General features: G+C 55.2%; 1 protein-coding gene across 3 annotated transcripts; it reads left to right on the forward strand.

Moving 5' to 3' along the window:
• Positions 1-4,575: 4,575 nt before the first annotated feature.
• On the forward strand, positions 4,576-17,265 carry PCIF1 (phosphorylated CTD interacting factor 1). 3 transcript variants are annotated; one of them, XM_019943838.3, is made up of 17 exons: positions 4,576-6,069; positions 7,814-7,981; positions 9,339-9,481; positions 9,572-9,696; positions 10,959-11,096; positions 11,274-11,404; positions 11,519-11,673; positions 12,325-12,472; positions 12,567-12,650; positions 12,910-13,009; positions 14,068-14,230; positions 14,937-15,109; positions 15,252-15,338; positions 15,424-15,608; positions 16,262-16,355; positions 16,448-16,623; positions 16,773-17,265. In XM_019943838.3, the coding sequence occupies exons 3-17, from the start codon at positions 9,358-9,360 to the stop codon at positions 16,825-16,827; spliced, it is 1,938 nt and encodes a 645-aa protein (XP_019799397.1). In that variant the 5' UTR covers positions 4,576-6,069; positions 7,814-7,981; positions 9,339-9,357; the 3' UTR covers positions 16,828-17,265. The 3 variants fall into 3 exon arrangements, with proteins under 3 accessions (XP_019799397.1, XP_019799395.1, XP_019799394.1); XM_019943836.3 differs by having other exon boundaries at positions 4,581-6,069; positions 16,721-17,265; XM_019943835.3 differs by lacking the exon at positions 4,576-6,069 and having other exon boundaries at positions 7,943-8,080; positions 16,721-17,265.
• The last annotated feature ends 76 nt before the right edge of the window (positions 17,266-17,341 follow it).

Here is a 17,341-nt window from a genome sequence, read left to right on the forward strand (position 1 = left end):
GTTCTAGAAACCCCTCAGCTGGGGTTTCCGTTGGTGTCCTCCTCCCTCTCTAGGTCACTGTTTCCTCTGATCTCAGACTTTCAGGAAGTTGCCAGCTGACACCCTGGCTTCTTTTTTGGAGAAGTCTGGGATTTAATTCTGCAGACTCAGCTCGTATGGGTGTAAACATCCTGGCTCTTGGCCAGGCTGCCCGAAGTAGAAAAATGGGTATCGGAGGGAGTGGGTGGGAGGGTGGAGGAGACCACCACTGGTGCCCCCCACTCCATCCTGAGATGACTGAAACACCACCTGGGGATGCTGGGCCCTAACCCAGAACAGGGACTGGATTTGGGTTCCCAGGCAGCGCTCAGACCGATTAGTTCTGCAAACATAACACACGTTTTCACACCTCCAGGCCTTGGCCATACCCTTCCCCCTTCCTTGCCCACCTGGAAAATCCTATTCTTCCAGCAAAATTCACCTCACTGTTATCTCTTCTGAAGCCTTCTCCTTTGCACACCTACTCCCCTGGTCGTCCCAGTAGAGCCTTTATCTCCCTGTAGCAGACGGTGTATTTATGTGTCTGCCTCCCCACTCCTCCGCGGGCTCCCTGAAGATGAAGAGCCTGTCTCAAGGTTCTGGGGCAGGCCTCAACACATATCGGGCAGTGAAGACATGGAAGGGGCCTCACGCCACATCAGACACTCTCTGGGCCATGGAGACCAGAGGAGGCGCCCCATTGCCCTCATCTATTCTTGGCTTAACTGGCTTCTCTCATCTGGTCCCAGAACGGCCAGAGAGCCACTCCCTGTGGAAACCACAGCTTGGGTGGCAGCCTGCTTCCAAAGCTTTCCTAGGGCCAGGCCCACTCGCCTTGGAAACTGCCTTAGTGATACTTCAACTGCAGAACAGGGTCTCGGGGCAGCTCAGGCTTGGCCTTGGCGGGGAGGAAAGCAACCTGGAACAGGGTCATGTTGGAGCCTCCCTTCCCCAACTGCCAGGACCTCAGGGCTTAAAATGTGTGGTTCTCTCTCAGCAGCTTCTTGCCGTAGTGGGAAAGAACAGGGAGGTGAAGGTATGTGGCACCCTGAGCCTGTAAGTTTATGTTTCCGCTTTAACATGGAGATGGCTTTGTCCTGATTTGAGGCCAGGGTCCTCAGAGGCCCTGATAACAGGCTCCCGCTGATGCCAGAAACTCGGCCTCTGTGCACCAGTGCCCAGTTGAATCTCGGAGACAGAGTTTGGGGTGAAGTAGAAAAGGATAGCTTTATTGCTTTGCCAGGCAAAGGGGGAAACAGTGGGCTCATGCCCCTCAAAACTGTGTGTCCCGGGCTTCCCTGGTGGCACAGTGGTTGAGAGTCTGCCTGCCGATGCAGGGGACGCGGGTTCGTGCCCCGGTCCGGGAAGATCTCACATGCCGTGGAGCGGCTGGGCCCATGAGCCATGGCCACTGAGCCTGTGCGTCCGGAGCCTGTGCTCCACAGCGGGAGAGGCCACAACAGTGAGAGGCCCACGTGTGTCCCAACCTGGGAGGATTTGGTGAAGAGTTTTTTATAGCAATAGTTCGAAGGTGAGGTTGCTGATAAGGGTCAGGGTGCGTGCAGGGCCTGCGCTCCTTTAATCCGGCCTCAGGTGGTCTCCTCCTAATGAACTTCTCTGGTTCCTTTAAACTGGAATGAAGAATGCTAACATCTTCCATTTGTTGGGGGTTTAGTTTTACAAAGACCTCAAAAATATTATGTGTATCCCTTGAGGTGGAACAAGGACCCTGCCCCAAGGCTGCACTATTGTTTCTTTAGTTTTCTTTTTTTAATAAAAAAAAATTTTTTTTTAAAAACATGTAAAATCTTTTATGTTTTTATAAATTTATTTAATTAATTTATTTTTGGCTGTGTTGGGTCTTTGTTGCTGTGCGCGGGCTTTCTCTAGTTGCGGCGAGTGGGGGCTACACTTCGTTGTGGTGCACGGGCTTCTCATTGCGGTGGCTTCTCTTGTTGTGGAGCATGGGCTCTAGGCGCGCGGGCTTCAGTTGTTGTGGCGCACGGGCTTAGTTGCTCCGCGGCATGTGGGATCTTCCCAGACCAGGGCTCGAACCTGTGTCCCCTGCATTGGCAGGCAGATTCTTAACCACGGCACCACCAGGGAAGCCTGATCACTATTGTTTCTTGACTGCTCCTCCCTTGCCTCTGTATCCCCTCTCTTTCCTAATTAGCACTGTTTGAAAAGCTTCTATGCTCAGGAGCCCCACAGGGTCCTGCTCGGTTTCACGTCCAGGACTGGCTATGTCTGGAGGAGCTCTGCTTACCATCTCTCCCAACCTAGATCTGCTGTCTAGTGAGGCTTCTACAGAAAAGTTGATGGACTGCTTGAAAGCCCCAGGATGTTTGGTTGACCTGCTCAAACCCATCTTGGGAGTACACGACCCCAGGCTGCTGACAGGGACTCTGCCACATTGTGCAACTCATGTTTTTCTTGGTGTCCCAAAGGGTGCTGCCTTGGTGTTCCCACCACAGAAACCAGAGCCTGGAATAGAGATGGGGATACCTGAAAAAGTCACTAAGACTTCAACCCAGTGTGGTCTGTCTGTGGTCAACAAATATTTACGGAGGCTTGGGCACAGTGCTGGGTCTGGGGACTGCAGGGGTGACAAGCCCTGTCCCCGCCCTTAAGCAGTCCACAGCCTCGTGGACGGAGAAAATGGACAAACACTGAGCACAGGTCATTAGGGGAATACAGAAGAGGAGATCTGACCTAGCCTAGCCTGGGTTCAGGCAAGTTCAGGGAAGGCTGCCTGGTGGAGGCAACATCTCAGTTAAGATGAAGGCTGAATTAGGCAAAGGAGGAGGAAAAGTGAGAGCAAACAGCATGTGCAAAGGCCCAGGGTCAAGTGAGAATGCGGCACATTTAGGGAAATTATAAGGATCACTGGGACCAAATGAGAGATGGTTTGAAGGTCCGGATTGTGAATAACATGAATGTATGCAAAGTGCTTGGTGCAGCCCCTAAAAAACGCCCTGCCATAGTAGCTCTCATAACTATAGTCTTGGAAGCCAAGGTAAGGGTTTGGGACTTTATTGTGCAGTCAGTGGGGAGACATTCAAGGGTTTTAAGGCCAGGGTGACTTGGTCAGATTTGCAGTATGACCAGACTTAAAGAGATCCCCGTGACTGCATGGTGGATTATGGACCACGAGAGAAGCAGGGCTGGAGGATCAGAAGACCAGTTTGGGGACTGATCTCCAAACCAGTAGTAATTCAGAAAAGAGGTACAGGGTGGGGGCTTCTAATATCCCCCAACAGTGGAGTAGAGAAATATACATTGGAAGACAGGATACAGCAATGAAAATTAACTATGGCTACATGCAACAACTCAGATGGGTCTTACAAGTGCAATGTTGAGCAAAAGAAGGGAAACACATATAATTCCATTTATATAAAGTTTGAGGAACAGGTGAAATGAAGGGATAGTCTTTAGGGGTGCGTGCTTAGGCGGTAAAACTATAAAAGCATGGAAGTCATTATCGCAAAAGTAGTGGGAACAGTGGTTACCCTGTGCTTCGCAATATCTTGACCTGAGTGACATTTACCACATTCACTCTGTGACAAATCATCTACCTTTCTGTTTTGTGTGCCTTCCTGCATGTGTACTATTTTTTAAAAATACTTATTTATTTGGCTGTACCAGGTCTTAGTTGCGGCATGAGGGATCTAGTTCCCTGACCAGGGATTGAACCCCGGGCCCCCTGCATTGAGAGAAGCGCGGAGTCTTAACGACTGGACCACCAAGGAAGTCCCTATATGTACTATTCTTCACAAGAAAAAGATTTTTAAAATAATGCTTGCTCGACGTAGTAGAGCTTGCTCTAAGTAGCAGAAATGATAGAGAGAAGGGATGAGGATATAATGGGAAGAACAAGTTTGGGGACGCAAAGAAAGTGAAGAGCAGTGTTTAATGCTCTGAGGTAGAGAAACCTACAAGACGTTGAAGTGGAAGTGTCCAGGACCACCATGTGAGCTCAGACAAGTCACTTGCCCCGAGTCCAGATTCCCTTCTCCACAAGAGAGAGAAGCAGTGTGGTTTTAAGGAATCAGCCTTAGGTTTTGGTGTTAAAACCTGAGCTTAAAATCCCAGTTCTCTTATTTCATGGCTGTGAACCTGGACAATCATTTCACCCCTGCCCCCTCCCCCAGTTTCAGTTTCCTCATGTGTAGATTTGATCTAATCTTTTCTACTCTCAGGGTTCAGAGAGGACAGATTAGGATAGGCACTCGGGAAGTTTGATGCTTTGATAATAAGAGAATCTGAACAAGGAATGAAAAAATACTTTGAAAACATGAAGGCACGAACATGTAACCATCACTATATGATTTTTACACTCCAGTGTTAATAAGAACCAGCTAGTGAGCTTGTAAAACTGGGCATTCTGTAAGTCGAGAGTGACCATATAATTTATTGTCCAACCAGGGCCCTTTTGAGAAAGGAAGCCATTTTAATAATTATGCCAGGACAACAGACATAAATCAAGACTGTCCCAGGCAAAGCAGGACATGTGGTTCCCCTGTCTGAGGTGGGGACCCTGCATCTGATGGCCTGTCAAGCCTATCAGGTGAACTGTATGCACTGTGAGGGCAGGATCGCTGCACCTGCTGTGCCTACAAGGAGCTGGCTTATTTCCAGAGGTCTCAGATCTACATGGAGCAAGCCTCAAACCCCGTGAGGTGATAAGAGCTAACATCTGTTAGTGTCAGTTGCTGTGCTGAGTACTTCCCCAGGCAGCATCCCAGTTAATTCTCACCAAACCTTGATGAGGTAGGCAGCCTTATCCTCCATTAGAGGAAACTAAAGCGTAAAGAGGTTAAGCAACTCCTTCAAGGCCACACATCTACATCTCGGGTGGAGGAGGAGTTTGAACCCAGTCAGACTGATGGGAACCCTAGTTCTTAATTACTGTTCACACTACTGCATCGGGTTTGCTGGCACTCCCCCAACCCCACCAAGCTGCTGGGACCAGGCACCACGGACAGGAGCGGAGGCCCGGCTGGGGTATCTGCAGCCTCAGGCTCTACGTGGGAAGCGCAAGTCGAACAGCAGGTGGCAAGCCTGTCTTCCTAAGCTATCACTGGGAGGTCGGCTTACTGGGGAGGCCAGAGGGAGGTGGAGCTAGTGAGTCGCCTGCTCACCTCTACCAAAGAATCCTGCAGGCAGCCAGGGACCTGGCGACTGCCATTCTCCTGCTGGGTTAACTTTTGTGGCCGGCCTGAGGTCTCAGGTTTTGCACTGCAACTAGCAACCACTGATATCAGTGTTGGAAAGCCCTCTGATGCATTTAGTTTATAATTTCCCAACTTTGCCAAAAGCCATCTTTATTATATGTCTCTCAGGGCTATTTTGAGTTTCTTCTACTCAGGGGCTCTTAGAACTTATGCAGCCTCATTAGGGGAGAAAGTTCGATGTGCATGCAGCCTGCATATAAGAAATGGCTGGAAAACATTCCGGACAACGGTCCAAAGACGACAAGCGACTGCCCGGAAGTGGCGGAGCCGCGCCGCAGGCAAGACCCAGGTCCTCTGTACGTCCAGAGATTACGTCACCAGGACTCCGCCCCCAGGTGGGCGTCTGGGCCTAGCCCCCGCAGGTTTCAAGCCCGCTCCGCGCCCCCTGGTGCGCACACTCAGCTCGACTGCCGGCGCACCGCCCACTCAGCTCCTGGGTCCCCAGCGGGTGTGCTTGCGGGGGAAACTGAGGCAGGGAGCGTGCTCGTGGGATCATTCCTGCCTCAGTCCACACCCCAGGGCCCGCAAAGCTGCCTCCCGCTCCTCAGACCCGCATGAACAGCAGGGAAGGACGGCAGGAAGGGGAGGGGGCCCACAGCAAGCGAGGTCTAAAGAGTCGGCCTGTCCTGCCACACTCAAGATGGCGGCGCGGCAGCGGCGAGGTCCCTCAGAGGCGGTACCAGCGCATGCGCAGCGCGGAGTCCCGGCCCGGGACACAAGATGGCGGCAGCGGCGTTGGGGAGGGCGAGGCGGAGGCGGCAAAACGGGCGGTCGAGCAGAACGTGTAGCCGCGTCCCCTCGAGTCCGCTGCGGGCAGGTAAGAGCCCCAGGAAGCCATAGTCCCGCCGCGAGCCGCGCCAGGGTCCGGGGTCCGAAGCCAGGCGGCGGTGGCCCCCTCCGGCGCTTTCCGCTCGAGGCTACCGCTTGCCCCGTCTCTGCCGCCGCCGCCATCTTAGGCCCACTGGGGGGCGGCCGGGCCGGTGACCTGGATGAGGGAGTTGGGTCCGGGGAGCGCGGGCGGACCGGTCTTTAGAGTCCCTCCACCGCTGCCGCCGCCACCGCCTTTGTGTCGGTCTCCGACTCTGAGTCGCCTCAGCCCGGGGGCGGGAGCGCGCGGCGGGGCGGGGGGCGGAGCCCGGGAGATGGGCTGGCGCGCGCGCGCCAAACAGCCCGCCCCCGCTGGCGGGTAGGGGGAAGGTGCGCGCGCGGCGGGGGTTGGGCCCTCCCCGCCATCGCGCGCCCCCCCGCGCCTGCGCACTTTGGAAGCCCTTTGACTGCTCCCTGTTGGGCCGGAGTATTCTGATTGGTGCGTTACTGAAATGATCCCGCCCCGTCTTCCTCCAATCCTGGAGTCGGACTCTCTCTTCCTTCTGGTGTGTTCCTCTGGTTCCGCAGATACGCTTGTTTATCTTTAAGCTGTTGGGGCCTTGTCGAGCTGCGGTATGCGCGGGGGGCCGGGAAGCCACAGGATAAATAAAAACTTTTCCTTAGTAATAGCAGTTATCTCTTACTTGCAGAGATAACTTGCACTTAGTACAGTGTGCTAAGCTCTATGCATCGAGACCGTAGAGGTTGAGTGATTCTGGTTCTAATTCGGAAAGTGGCAGAAGCTTCTGGAACCGGGGTCTGTGCAAACCCAGGGTTGATGCAGCACCGACCTGCTGCATCCAGATCACCTGGGAAATTAAAAACCTTTTTAATCATAAAAAAGTTGGTAAAGATTTGAAGTGGTGTAAAGTGAGAAGATTAGTCACCCAGTCTCCCAATCCCACTCTTGAGCTGTGTTTAAAAGATACAGATTCTTGTGTATCTCCCCTCCCCACCTCTACGATGTGGAGTGAGCGACAGGAATCTGAGGGTTTTTTTTTAACAAGTTCCCTGGTGGTTCTGATGCACAGCTGGTTTTGGAAACACTGCAGAGTCCCCACTTGGCCTCACTAAGCTGTGCTGCTTGTCCCTCCTCTGCATAGTTCACCTGCTTGGTGCATTGGTATCACACAGTATTTCTTGGGGAAAATATTTCAGTGAAGGTGAACACGCTGTGTTATACAATGCATTGGCATGGATTATTATTATTTTTAAAATTAAAGACCTGATTCAAAGAAATGTGTTTTTCCCTCACTGTGGGTGGCTTGGGACCGTGCCCACTCCCAACCTGTGATACGTATGTTGTTCACTTTCGTCTTAGGGGTACTGTGGTTGGCCAGACCAGCTACATAATTTGTGACATCAAATGTACAAATGAGAACACAGGCCCCTTGTTAAAAGTTTATTAAAGATGTGAAGACCGTGACAGCAGAGCATTAAACCAGTCTCAGGGCCCTTTTCAACTCAGGGTCCCGTGGGACGGTGCAGGCTGCAAGTCTGTGAGTGTGAACCTGTTGGTTTTGAAGCTTGAGAAGTACTGTTTTCATCCCCTGAATCCCCAGATCTCCCACAGAGTGTCCTGCCCTGTCCTGGGGGCTTCCGCCGTGCCCTGTGTAATTGCCCCTCTTGTTCTTGTCCCTGTTCTGCAGCATTTCACAGGTCTGTGACTCTCTTTTCTTCCCTTTGCTCTGCAGTTGCTGATGCAAGGAATCCCCTGGGCTCCCGTCCACTCCACTGCTGACCAGCCCACACGCCTGCACTGCACGCTTTCCTGCAGGCCTCCCCACTGCCTCTGTGGGACCAGGGGGTCCATCTGGCCGGAGAAGAAAGCCCTCTCATGCTAGCGTTGCAGACCCCAGAGGGTGAGAGAAAGAGGGACCTTGTTCAGCCTTGAGACCTGTGGGTCCGCCCCGAGGCACCGGGAATTCCTCTTCCCCAGAGGACCAAGGCATCTCCCCTTGGTCAGTGGTTCCAAACCTTTTTATCCTGGCCCCCTTTTGTTGTATGTGTGTTCTCTTGTTCCCTGCATTTTTATCTGCCAAACTGTACAGACAAAGTAACCGTTCATTTTCCCCTTTCCAAATTAACAAAGATGTCTGTGACTGGGTGTACAATAAAATCAACAAGCCAGTGATCGCTATGATGTCGCCAACAACCGTCAGAGCTTCTGATTGTCATGAGATAATCAATGTGACAGCAGTCAGTTGATAAAATTTCAGTAGCAAAGATAACCAGTGTTTAAATGTGCCTTTGTGGTCTTTTTGTGGGTAAATGTTTGATTTCTTTTGGGTGTTGTGACATTGAAAACAACTTTAGGAGCACCAGGCTGACCTCAGTTGGCCCCTAGGAGTCTGACAGCCAGGTTGGGAACCACTTTGGCCATTGAGGCTTGTGCTGGGTGTGCTTTGGGTGGGGTAGTTAGGAATACAAATCAGAAGGAGCTGACCTTCTTCCTGGTGTTTAAAGTATGTTTTCACCTGGGGATTATGAAGGACTGAACTCGGTATTCCTTCTCAGTCCTACTGGTTCTTCCTGCTCTGTAGCGTAGAACAAGGCATCTAATTAGATGCCATGCCCCTTCCTGGGCTGTGCTGTGTTCCAGTTAGATTTTACTGGATAGGAAAAGGAAAGAGGAGCAGTTACTATTTCTTCTTATGGTAACAGCTTCTCAAGGGCAGACTCTGTTCTGTCTTGTCTGCCACTGTTGGTGCTTTGTAAACATTGGCAGAATGAATACAGCTCCTGCTGGGTCCAGGTACCATGCTGAGCACTGGAGAGAGCTGAACTGTACCCAGTACTGAGGCCTGGGAGTTCTGACAGTCTAATGGGGAGACAAACCAAGTTAGTGGACCAGACTATTTGAGTGCGACAATCCTACAATCCTAGGACTCTGATCACCTAGCCTGGGGAAGGGAGGACCAAGGAAGGGTCCCTGGAGGATGTGGACCTAGTGGCAAGCCAGGCAGAGAAGCGGGGAAAGAGTATTCCAGGCCAAAAGAGCAACGGGAGTGCACCCACTTACAGTTGAGGGAACTGCAACTTAGAGCTGAGGGCTCCTGTGGCACAAGGCTGGCCGTCCAGGAAGGGACTGGATTGGTTTCTCCACATGTGCAGGTGGTCACTGGGGCCCTTGTGGATTGTAACTGGGGTGCAGTGCGGGGGTGGAACTGACCTCCATGCCCTGCTGGCCCTGACACCCTTCGGTCCTCTGTGTGGCAGGTCCGGTGTGGGTGCTGAGATGGCCAATGAGAATCACGGCAGCCCCCGGGAGGAAGCATCCTTGTTGAGTCACTCCCCAGGCACCTCCAATCAGAGCCAGCCCTGTTCTCCAAAGCCCGTCCGCCTGGTGCAGGACCTCCCAGGTACTGGCGAGGGGCAGTGGTTGGGTGGTGGGGTAGGAAGGGTGCCTGGGAGCAGTCTTGACCCTGGCTGGGCTCCGTGCTTGCTTGCAGAGGAGCTGGTGCACGCTGGCTGGGAGAAGTGCTGGAGCAGAAGGGAGAACCGTCCCTACTACTTCAACCGATTCACCAACCAGTCCCTGTGGGAGATGCCCGTGCTGGGCCAGCACGATGTGATTGTGAGTGCCGGCCTCGGGCAGGGGTCTTGGCGGCTTCTGGCATCTGGGCCTTCCCCAAATGTACCCAGAGCAGCTATTACGTACCTAGCCCTGTGTCAGGACCTGGACCTGGGGACACAATGCCAAGCAAGACAGACACAATCCTGCCCTCATGGAACCTATACTTCAGTAGGAGAGACTGACACCTAGAAAGATGATTGTAGTGTACGATGCTGAACTCGTACTGCATGTTGGGCACTGTGCCTGTGATGTGCTTGTTAACAAGATAGACCTGGTCCTGCCTCTGCATGCTCAGGGGACAGTCTACTGGAGGGGCCAGGAGGATTACAGTGTAGCGCCTGCGTGAAGAATTGTGTCCGAGTACAGCCGGGATTCTTAGCGGGTCTGGGGAAGGGAAGGGAACAGGGAAGGCTTCTCTGTGAACCAGCGTTTAAGGTGAGAAGGTAGGCTGAGTGAAGTCGGGTGCGGGGAGGAGCACTGTCTGGGAACTGGAGTGTCCACGTGATGGGGAAGTGGGGGCACGGGCTGTCTGGCGGGAATGTGGGCTTTTGGATTGCCGTCAGTTGGGGCAGCCTTTCTTGGCACGATCCACCCCCATGTTGCAGATGAAGACAGGCTCAGAGAGGGGAAGTGACTGGCTCAAGACCTCAAGCCAGTAAGAGGCAGAGCAGGACTCGCACCTGAGGGATTTCAGGGCTAGGCCCTGCTGCCCACCATCACACACATACCCTCGGTGTCTCCAAAAGACTTCCCAGAGTCTCTTGAGTTTTCCCTTTATTCCTAATTTTCATTCTAGTTCTTTTTTCTTTTTCTGGCCGCTCTGAGCGGCTTGCGGAATCTTTAGTTCCCTCACCAGGTGTTGAACCTGTGCTCTCAGCAGTGAAAGCTCGGAGTCCTAACCACTGGACTGCCAGTGGAGTCCCCCATTCTGGTTCTTAAGGAAAAGCAGCTAACATGTACTGGGCACTGATCCCATGCCAGATGTCATGTTAAACTGGTCCTTTAATCACCTTTTCAGTGGCGAGGTCGGTCTCAGCTTGGCTGTTCTGAAGGTGAGGGAATTAGGAAGGGGAAGCACTCCCCCGGGGTGCACAGTCGCAAGGAGCAGGCAGGAGTGGAGCCGAGCGTCCCTCCCGCATCCCAGCCCCTCTGCTCTTCTCCAAGGAGTGGGAGCGGGGGCATGGGAGGCGTCAGGCCTCCGCAGTACTGGGACTCCTAAGCCGCTGGTCCTGGTTGCAACTCTGCTGGTCTCCCTCCACCAGTCGGACCCTTTGGGGCTGAATGCGACCCCCCTGCCCCAAGACTCAAGCTTGGTGGAACCCCCCCCGGCTGAGAACAAGCCCCGAAAGCGGCAGCTCTCGGAAGAGCAGCCCAGCGGCAATGGCGTGAAGAAGCCCAAGGTGAGTGTGTGTGGACTCAGGAGCTGGCTGGGCCGAGGCAGCCCAGTCAGGTGCCCTGTGAGCGCTGAGCATCGGCAGACTGGTCAGGAGGGGGCCCGGGGCGCAGCTCACCAGGTGCACACGGCGTCGGCGCGTGGGCCAGCTCTCCTGACCTGACGCCTTTGACTCTTGCTCCAGATTGACATCCCCATGACACCCACGGGCCCGTCAGTGCCCAGCTCCCCCAGCGTCCCAGGAACCCCAACCCTGAAGATTTGGGGGACATCCCCTGAAGATAAACAGCAGGCAGCTCTCCTCCGACCCACTGAGTGAGTCCCTGCTGATTGGCTTGGGAGTGGCGATCACCGATGGTCAGCCTGCCTGGGACCGTGGGGTGGCAGGCAGGGCATCCCTTTCCTCATTGCTCCCGTCTGTGCCCCAAGGGTGTACTGGGATCTCGACATTCAGACCAACGCTGTCATCAAGCACCGGGGGCCATCAGAGGTGCTGCCTCCGCATCCCGAGGTGGAGCTGCTCCGTTCCCAGCTCATCCTGAAGCTTCGGCAGCACTACCGGGAGCTGTGCCAGCAGCGAGAGGGTAACTGCCTCCTGGGCCCCAGCTTCCTTTGCTTCCATCCACCGTTAGCAAGAGCTAGGGCTTGGCCAGCGGAGCCCAGTGGTTGAGCGTGTGCTGTGGAGGGGTCCCGGCTCCACTAACCACTGGCTCTGTGACCTCGGGTTTATCGATTAACTTCTCTGCCCTTGAGTTTCCTCATCTGTAAGATAGTGACAGTAACAGTGCCTACGTAAAGGGTGGCTGGGATCAGTAACGCCCAAACAACAAAACCAATCATTAACACTTCCAGTGCTGTTTGCCAGGCACTGTTCGAAGCCTTGTCATGTATCTGTAAAAGGGCATAAAAACCCGAGCACCTGTACCTCACAGCGTTACTACAAGGGGTAAATGCGTAATAAACTGTAGCTTTTATTAAGTAGCAGGTAAGCCTGCTTAACTTGGCTGAAATATAGAATCCATCCCTCCCCTCTTTGTTACCCTTTGTAACACCCTTTATAAAACTAGCAATTCTCAGAATACTCTGGGAAATGTTGCCTAGGACTAAGCTCCTGACATAACAGGGGCTGTCTTGTTTACTGTTGCACCTCCAGTGCCCATGCCATGCCTCCTATGCCGGCTGGCATGGAGCCCGCTGACTCAATCCAGACTTTCATCAGCTCTCCCGTCCCACAGGCATCGAGCCCCCCCGGGAATCCTTCAACCGCTGGATGTTGGAGCGCAAGGTCGTGGACAAAGGCTCTGATCCTCTGTTGCCGAGCAACTGCGAACCGGTCGTGTCACCTTCCATGTTTCGCGAAATCATGAATGACATTCCCATCAGGTACAGCCCCGCAGCTGCGGCCGACCCTGGCAACTTGGTTTGTGTGCCCAGGCCGGTATAGAAGGGCTCTAACTCTGCCTGCTCTCTAACCCAGGTTATCCCGAATCAAGTTCCGGGAGGAAGCCAAGCGTTTGCTCTTCAAATACGCAGAGGCTGCCAGGCGGCTCATCGAGTCCAGGTTTGGCTCCGTCTTGTGACCCTGGCACAAGGGGGCTCTGAGCAGAGTGGGGGAGGAGGGCACAGGCCATTTGGCCCACTCTCAGGGCCCTGTCCTTGCGCTTGGCGGCAGGAGTGGGGCCAGCTCCCAAAGGCAGAACAAGGGTCATGATGTCAGCCTGGGTTTGATGCCCAAATGCCAGTGGAAGTAGGATGGGAGGAGGAGGGAGGGTGGAGCAGACGCTCAACAGCCGGCCCCTTTATGTACCCTCAACTGGCAGGAGTGCATCTCCCGACAGCAGGAAGGTGGTCAAGTGGAACGTGGAGGATACCTTCAGCTGGCTGCGGAAGGACCACTCCGCCTCCAAGGAGGACTATATGGTGAGTGGCCCCAGCCGGAAGGCCAGTGGTGGAAAGGCTCTGTGGCCACTGTCTTCGAGAAGCCCACTCTGCCTGCCGAGGCTGGGCGGGCCCCACGTCAGCCTTCTGTACAGTAGTACAGTGGACCTTTGACAGTCATCAGTCCCCAGACTCACATCTGAAGATGTTCCTCTAGGCTCCTGGCTTTCTCCCAGAGAACATTTCCGTTCGCGTTCTTAATAGAATCCTGTGCTCGGCCACACACCATAAGTAGCTGCCTTTTCAACTTAATGAATGTTCAACACCTCCCTTTAGATTTTTGGAAACAGATCGACAAACTGCCTTTTCTTGGGTGTGTGTGGCCCTATTTCAGTTAAGAGCTACTACCAGATTCAATCGCCCACTTTAATGTGTTCAAAACAATTCTGTTTTCTGGCCTAAACCCATCACTTCTTTAACTCTCCACCAGCACTAGCAACGGGCTTTCTTTTCAGGACCATTTTTCACAAGAGACAAGGTTTCGCACTTCACGATAGTAACTGTGTACTTGACACGTAGAGAGTGACAAAGGTAGGTGTACTCACTAGCCAGAGTGACTCACTTTCACCCATCACTTTGACACGTGCAATTCAGTATAATTACAAATTGCTAAAAGCTCAAATTGCAAATCTGCAGTGACCACAGGGCCCCTGTCTTACAACAGTCTTTCTCCCCGTAGACTGCAAATGCCTTATAAGCAGGGATTGTGCCTGGTTTGTCTGTTTCCCCAGCAAGTATCAAGGGATTTGGCCCAGTGTAACCCCAACAATAAGTGCTGGCATTTATCGGACACTTACTGTATGCCAGGAGCTTGGCAAGCCCTTAATGGGAATGATCGCATTTAATATTCAAACTGCCCTGTTAGGTAAGTATTTTGTGTTCCCTTAGCAGCTGAGGAATAAGATTCACAGATGCTGAGGGATTTGTCCAAGTGACACAGCTAGTAAGTAGCAGAGCCTGTTTCGGAACGAGGACTGTTGGAATCTAACAGCCCTCCCCAGCCCGCCCACCAGAGCCCTGATCAGGAGTGTCTCCTCCAGGATCGCCTGGAGCATCTGCGGAGGCAGTGTGGCCCCCACGTCTCGGCCGCAGCCAAGGACTCCGTGGAGGGTATCTGCAGTAAGATCTACCACATCTCTCTGGAGTACGTCAAACGGATCCGAGAGAAGCACCTTGCCATTCTCAAGGAAAACAACATCCCAGGTAAGGCGCCAGGTGGCGAGGAGCCAGCTGTGACGCCACCAACTCGGTATCCCGGGCCCTGACAAAGGGACAAGTGAGGCTGAGCCTCAAGGCCGCCAGCTGGTTTGGGGAAGCCTGTTTCTCCCGGCAGCGCTTGGGGCGAGACATGCTGTGGCTTCGGCTCTGGGGTTTTAGCACTCCTCTAGGAAACAGAAGAAGGGATGAGAAAGGGAGAGCCGGAGGAGGGAGAGCGAGACAGGCCAGGGATAAGTAGTTAGGTGGACCTGCTTCACATCCGTTCTCTGCAAGCCTCACTGAGGTGAGACACCTGGCCACAGGAGCGTGTGAGGATTCCCTGGGAACTAAAGTGCTGGGCCCCAAAAGATCCCTAAATAAGGTATTGTGACTATGATGACGAAGCAGTGCAGGTCTCATACTTCTGCCTGGCAACAAACCCACAGCTTGGCTACTAGGCCCCAAGGCATGGTGGCCCGGGGGCCCGAGTCAGTACGGAGCGTGTTGACGTGGGCCACTGGTTCTCGCGCCTGCCAGTTGCCTAGCTGTTTCCTTCGTTACCGAACTGTCTGAGCTGCAGTTTGCTCCTCCACAGGGTGAGACTTACCGCCCTTGGTTACTGGGCTGCGCGTGTGAAGCGCCTGGCCCTCGGTAGGCACTGAGGCTGTCCAGGGTGAGAGTTGGTGGCCCCTCACTCTTCTCCTGCCCACAGAGGAGGTGGAGGCCCCCGAGGTGGAGCCCCGCCTGGTGTACTGCTATCCAGTACGGCTGGCCGTGTCTGCACCTCCCATGCCCAGCGTGGAAATGCACGTGGAGAATAACGTGGTCTGCATCCGGTATAAGGGCGAGATGGTCAAGGTCAGCCGCAACTACTTCAGCAAGCTGGTAAGAGCTGGGGGGTGGGGGAGGCAGGTGCCCCAGGAGGGGGGTGTGAAGGGCTGATCTTTCTGGACCTGGAGTCCTCTGCAGGAGGCAGTGACGAGGGAGGGAAGGGCTGCTGCTGAAGCCCCTGCTTTCTGTCCTACAGTGGCTCCTTTACCGCTACAGCTGCATCGACGATTCTGCCTTTGAGAGGTTCCTGCCCCGAGTCTGGTGTCTTCTCCGCCGGTACCAGGTACGGGCCTGGGGCAGCTGGAGTGGGGGCTCCTCTGGAGCGGGGGGAGGCTGCGCCCCAGAGGCTGAGCGCCGCTGCTCTGCAGATGATGTTCGGCGTGGGCCTCTACGAGGGGACAGGCCTGCAGGGGTCGCTGCCCGTGCACGTCTTCGAGGCCCTCCACCGGCTTTTCGGCGTCAGCTTTGAGTGCTTCGCCTCACCCCTCAACTGCTACTTTCGCCAGTACTGCTCCGCCTTCCCCGACACGGACGGCTACTTCGGCTCCCGCGGGTGAGGGTCCAGGCCCGGTGGGTTCCCGCTTGCCCAGGCAGCCATCCTCCAGAGCACAGAGCCCACCTGGGTCAGCTGCTCCCCGAGGCTTGAGGGCTTTGGAGCTGGGCAGTCTGGGGTGGAATCCCTGCCCCGCCCCCACCCCCCCCAGCTGTGTGACCTGGGACATGTGGCTCAGTGTCTGGGAGCCTGTGCCACGCCCTCACCCAGCCTGTGGCTCTCAAGAGAATTAGCCCAGGTGTGGAGCAGCAGCGCCTGGTTCCGGGCACTGAGAGGAGTGAGAGGTGTGGCGGGGGCCTGGGGGTGCGGATGGATGAGAGAGGCAGCTGCCGCCCGGCTAGCAAGAGGGCAAGCTCAGCAGCAGGGGATTCCTGGGTGTGGCTCGTGCTGTGGTGGCACTGGGATCAGAACTGGACTGGGGCTCCAGCTCCTCCACTAACCAGTTCAGTGAACTTGGGTCACCAAGCCTGAGCCTCTGTGTCCTCATCCACTCAACAGAGATGGCCACGCCTTGTCCCAGAATTAGGGTGACTCGTGGCCTCTGGCCTGCCCAGAGCCATCTCTCCAACGTGGCTGCCTACACGTGGGGGCAGCGCCTGTGTTTGGTGGAGGGACTGGGTCCTGGGACCTGAAATGCTCGCCTCTGTCCCCAGGCCCTGCCTGGACTTCTCCCCGCTGAGTGGTTCCTTCGAGGCCAACCCTCCCTTCTGCGAGGAGCTCATGGATGCCATGGTCTCTCACTTTGAGGTGGGTGTGTCGCCATGGGTGGGGGGCGGCGAGCAAGATGGCCGGCTGCTGGAGGGCCAGGCCCTGATGGCCACCGTGGGCCCCTCCCACAGAAACTGCTCGAGAGCTCGCCAGAGCCCCTGTCCTTCATCGTGTTCATCCCCGAGTGGCGGGAACCCCCGACCCCAGCGCTCACCCGCATGGAGCAGAGCCGCTTCAAGCGCCACCAGCTGGTCCTGCCCGCCTTCGAGCACGAGTACCGCAGCGGCTCCCAGCATGTCTGCAAGAAGTGGGTGCTGGGCGGGCGGGGCAGGGGGGCTGGGCTGCCGGGCAGGGCTGACCAGGCCGGGCCGGGCCCCTCCCTGAGCCGCTGCCTCTGCCCGCAGGGAGGAAATGCACTACAAGGCTGTCCACAGCACGGCCGTGCTCTTCCTACAGAACGACCCTGGATTTGCCAAGTGGGGGCCAACGCCTGAGCGGCTGCAGGAGTTGAGCGCCGCCTACCGGCAGTCGGGCCGCAGCCATGGCTCTGTCGGCTCCTCGTCGTCCTCCTCGGAGGCCAAGGACAGGGACTCAGGCCGCGAGCAGGGCCCCAGCCGGGAGCCTCACTCCACTTAACACATCCTGCGGGGAGGAGGAGCCCCAGGGTGCTGGTCTGGACTGCTGGCGCTCAGGCCTCCTGGGGCTGAGTGGATCCCAGGACCCTCCTTCTGGGGTGGCAGCAGGACCCAGACTGCCAATGACATAGGAAGATTACAGCTCTGTCAGGGCTTCCCCTCCCTGCCCGCATCCCCCCAACCTCCCACCTCAAACTCACTCCAAGTCCCCTGTAAATAGGCCCCATGCCTTCCCTTCCTTCCTGGCCCCCATCGTGTTGCCACCTTGTTTCATTTGTAAAAGGAAATACAGAACCACCTCCCCCCCTCAAGAATGTGTGAGGGTCTTGAGGGCAGAGAAGGCTGAGGAACCTGGAGCGACTTCTGGGACCACAGTCCGCTACATCCAGG

The sequence above is a fragment of the Tursiops truncatus genome, chromosome 15 (genome assembly GCF_011762595.2).
Source record: "Tursiops truncatus isolate mTurTru1 chromosome 15, mTurTru1.mat.Y, whole genome shotgun sequence".
NCBI classification, from domain to species: domain Eukaryota; kingdom Metazoa; phylum Chordata; class Mammalia; order Artiodactyla; family Delphinidae; genus Tursiops; species Tursiops truncatus.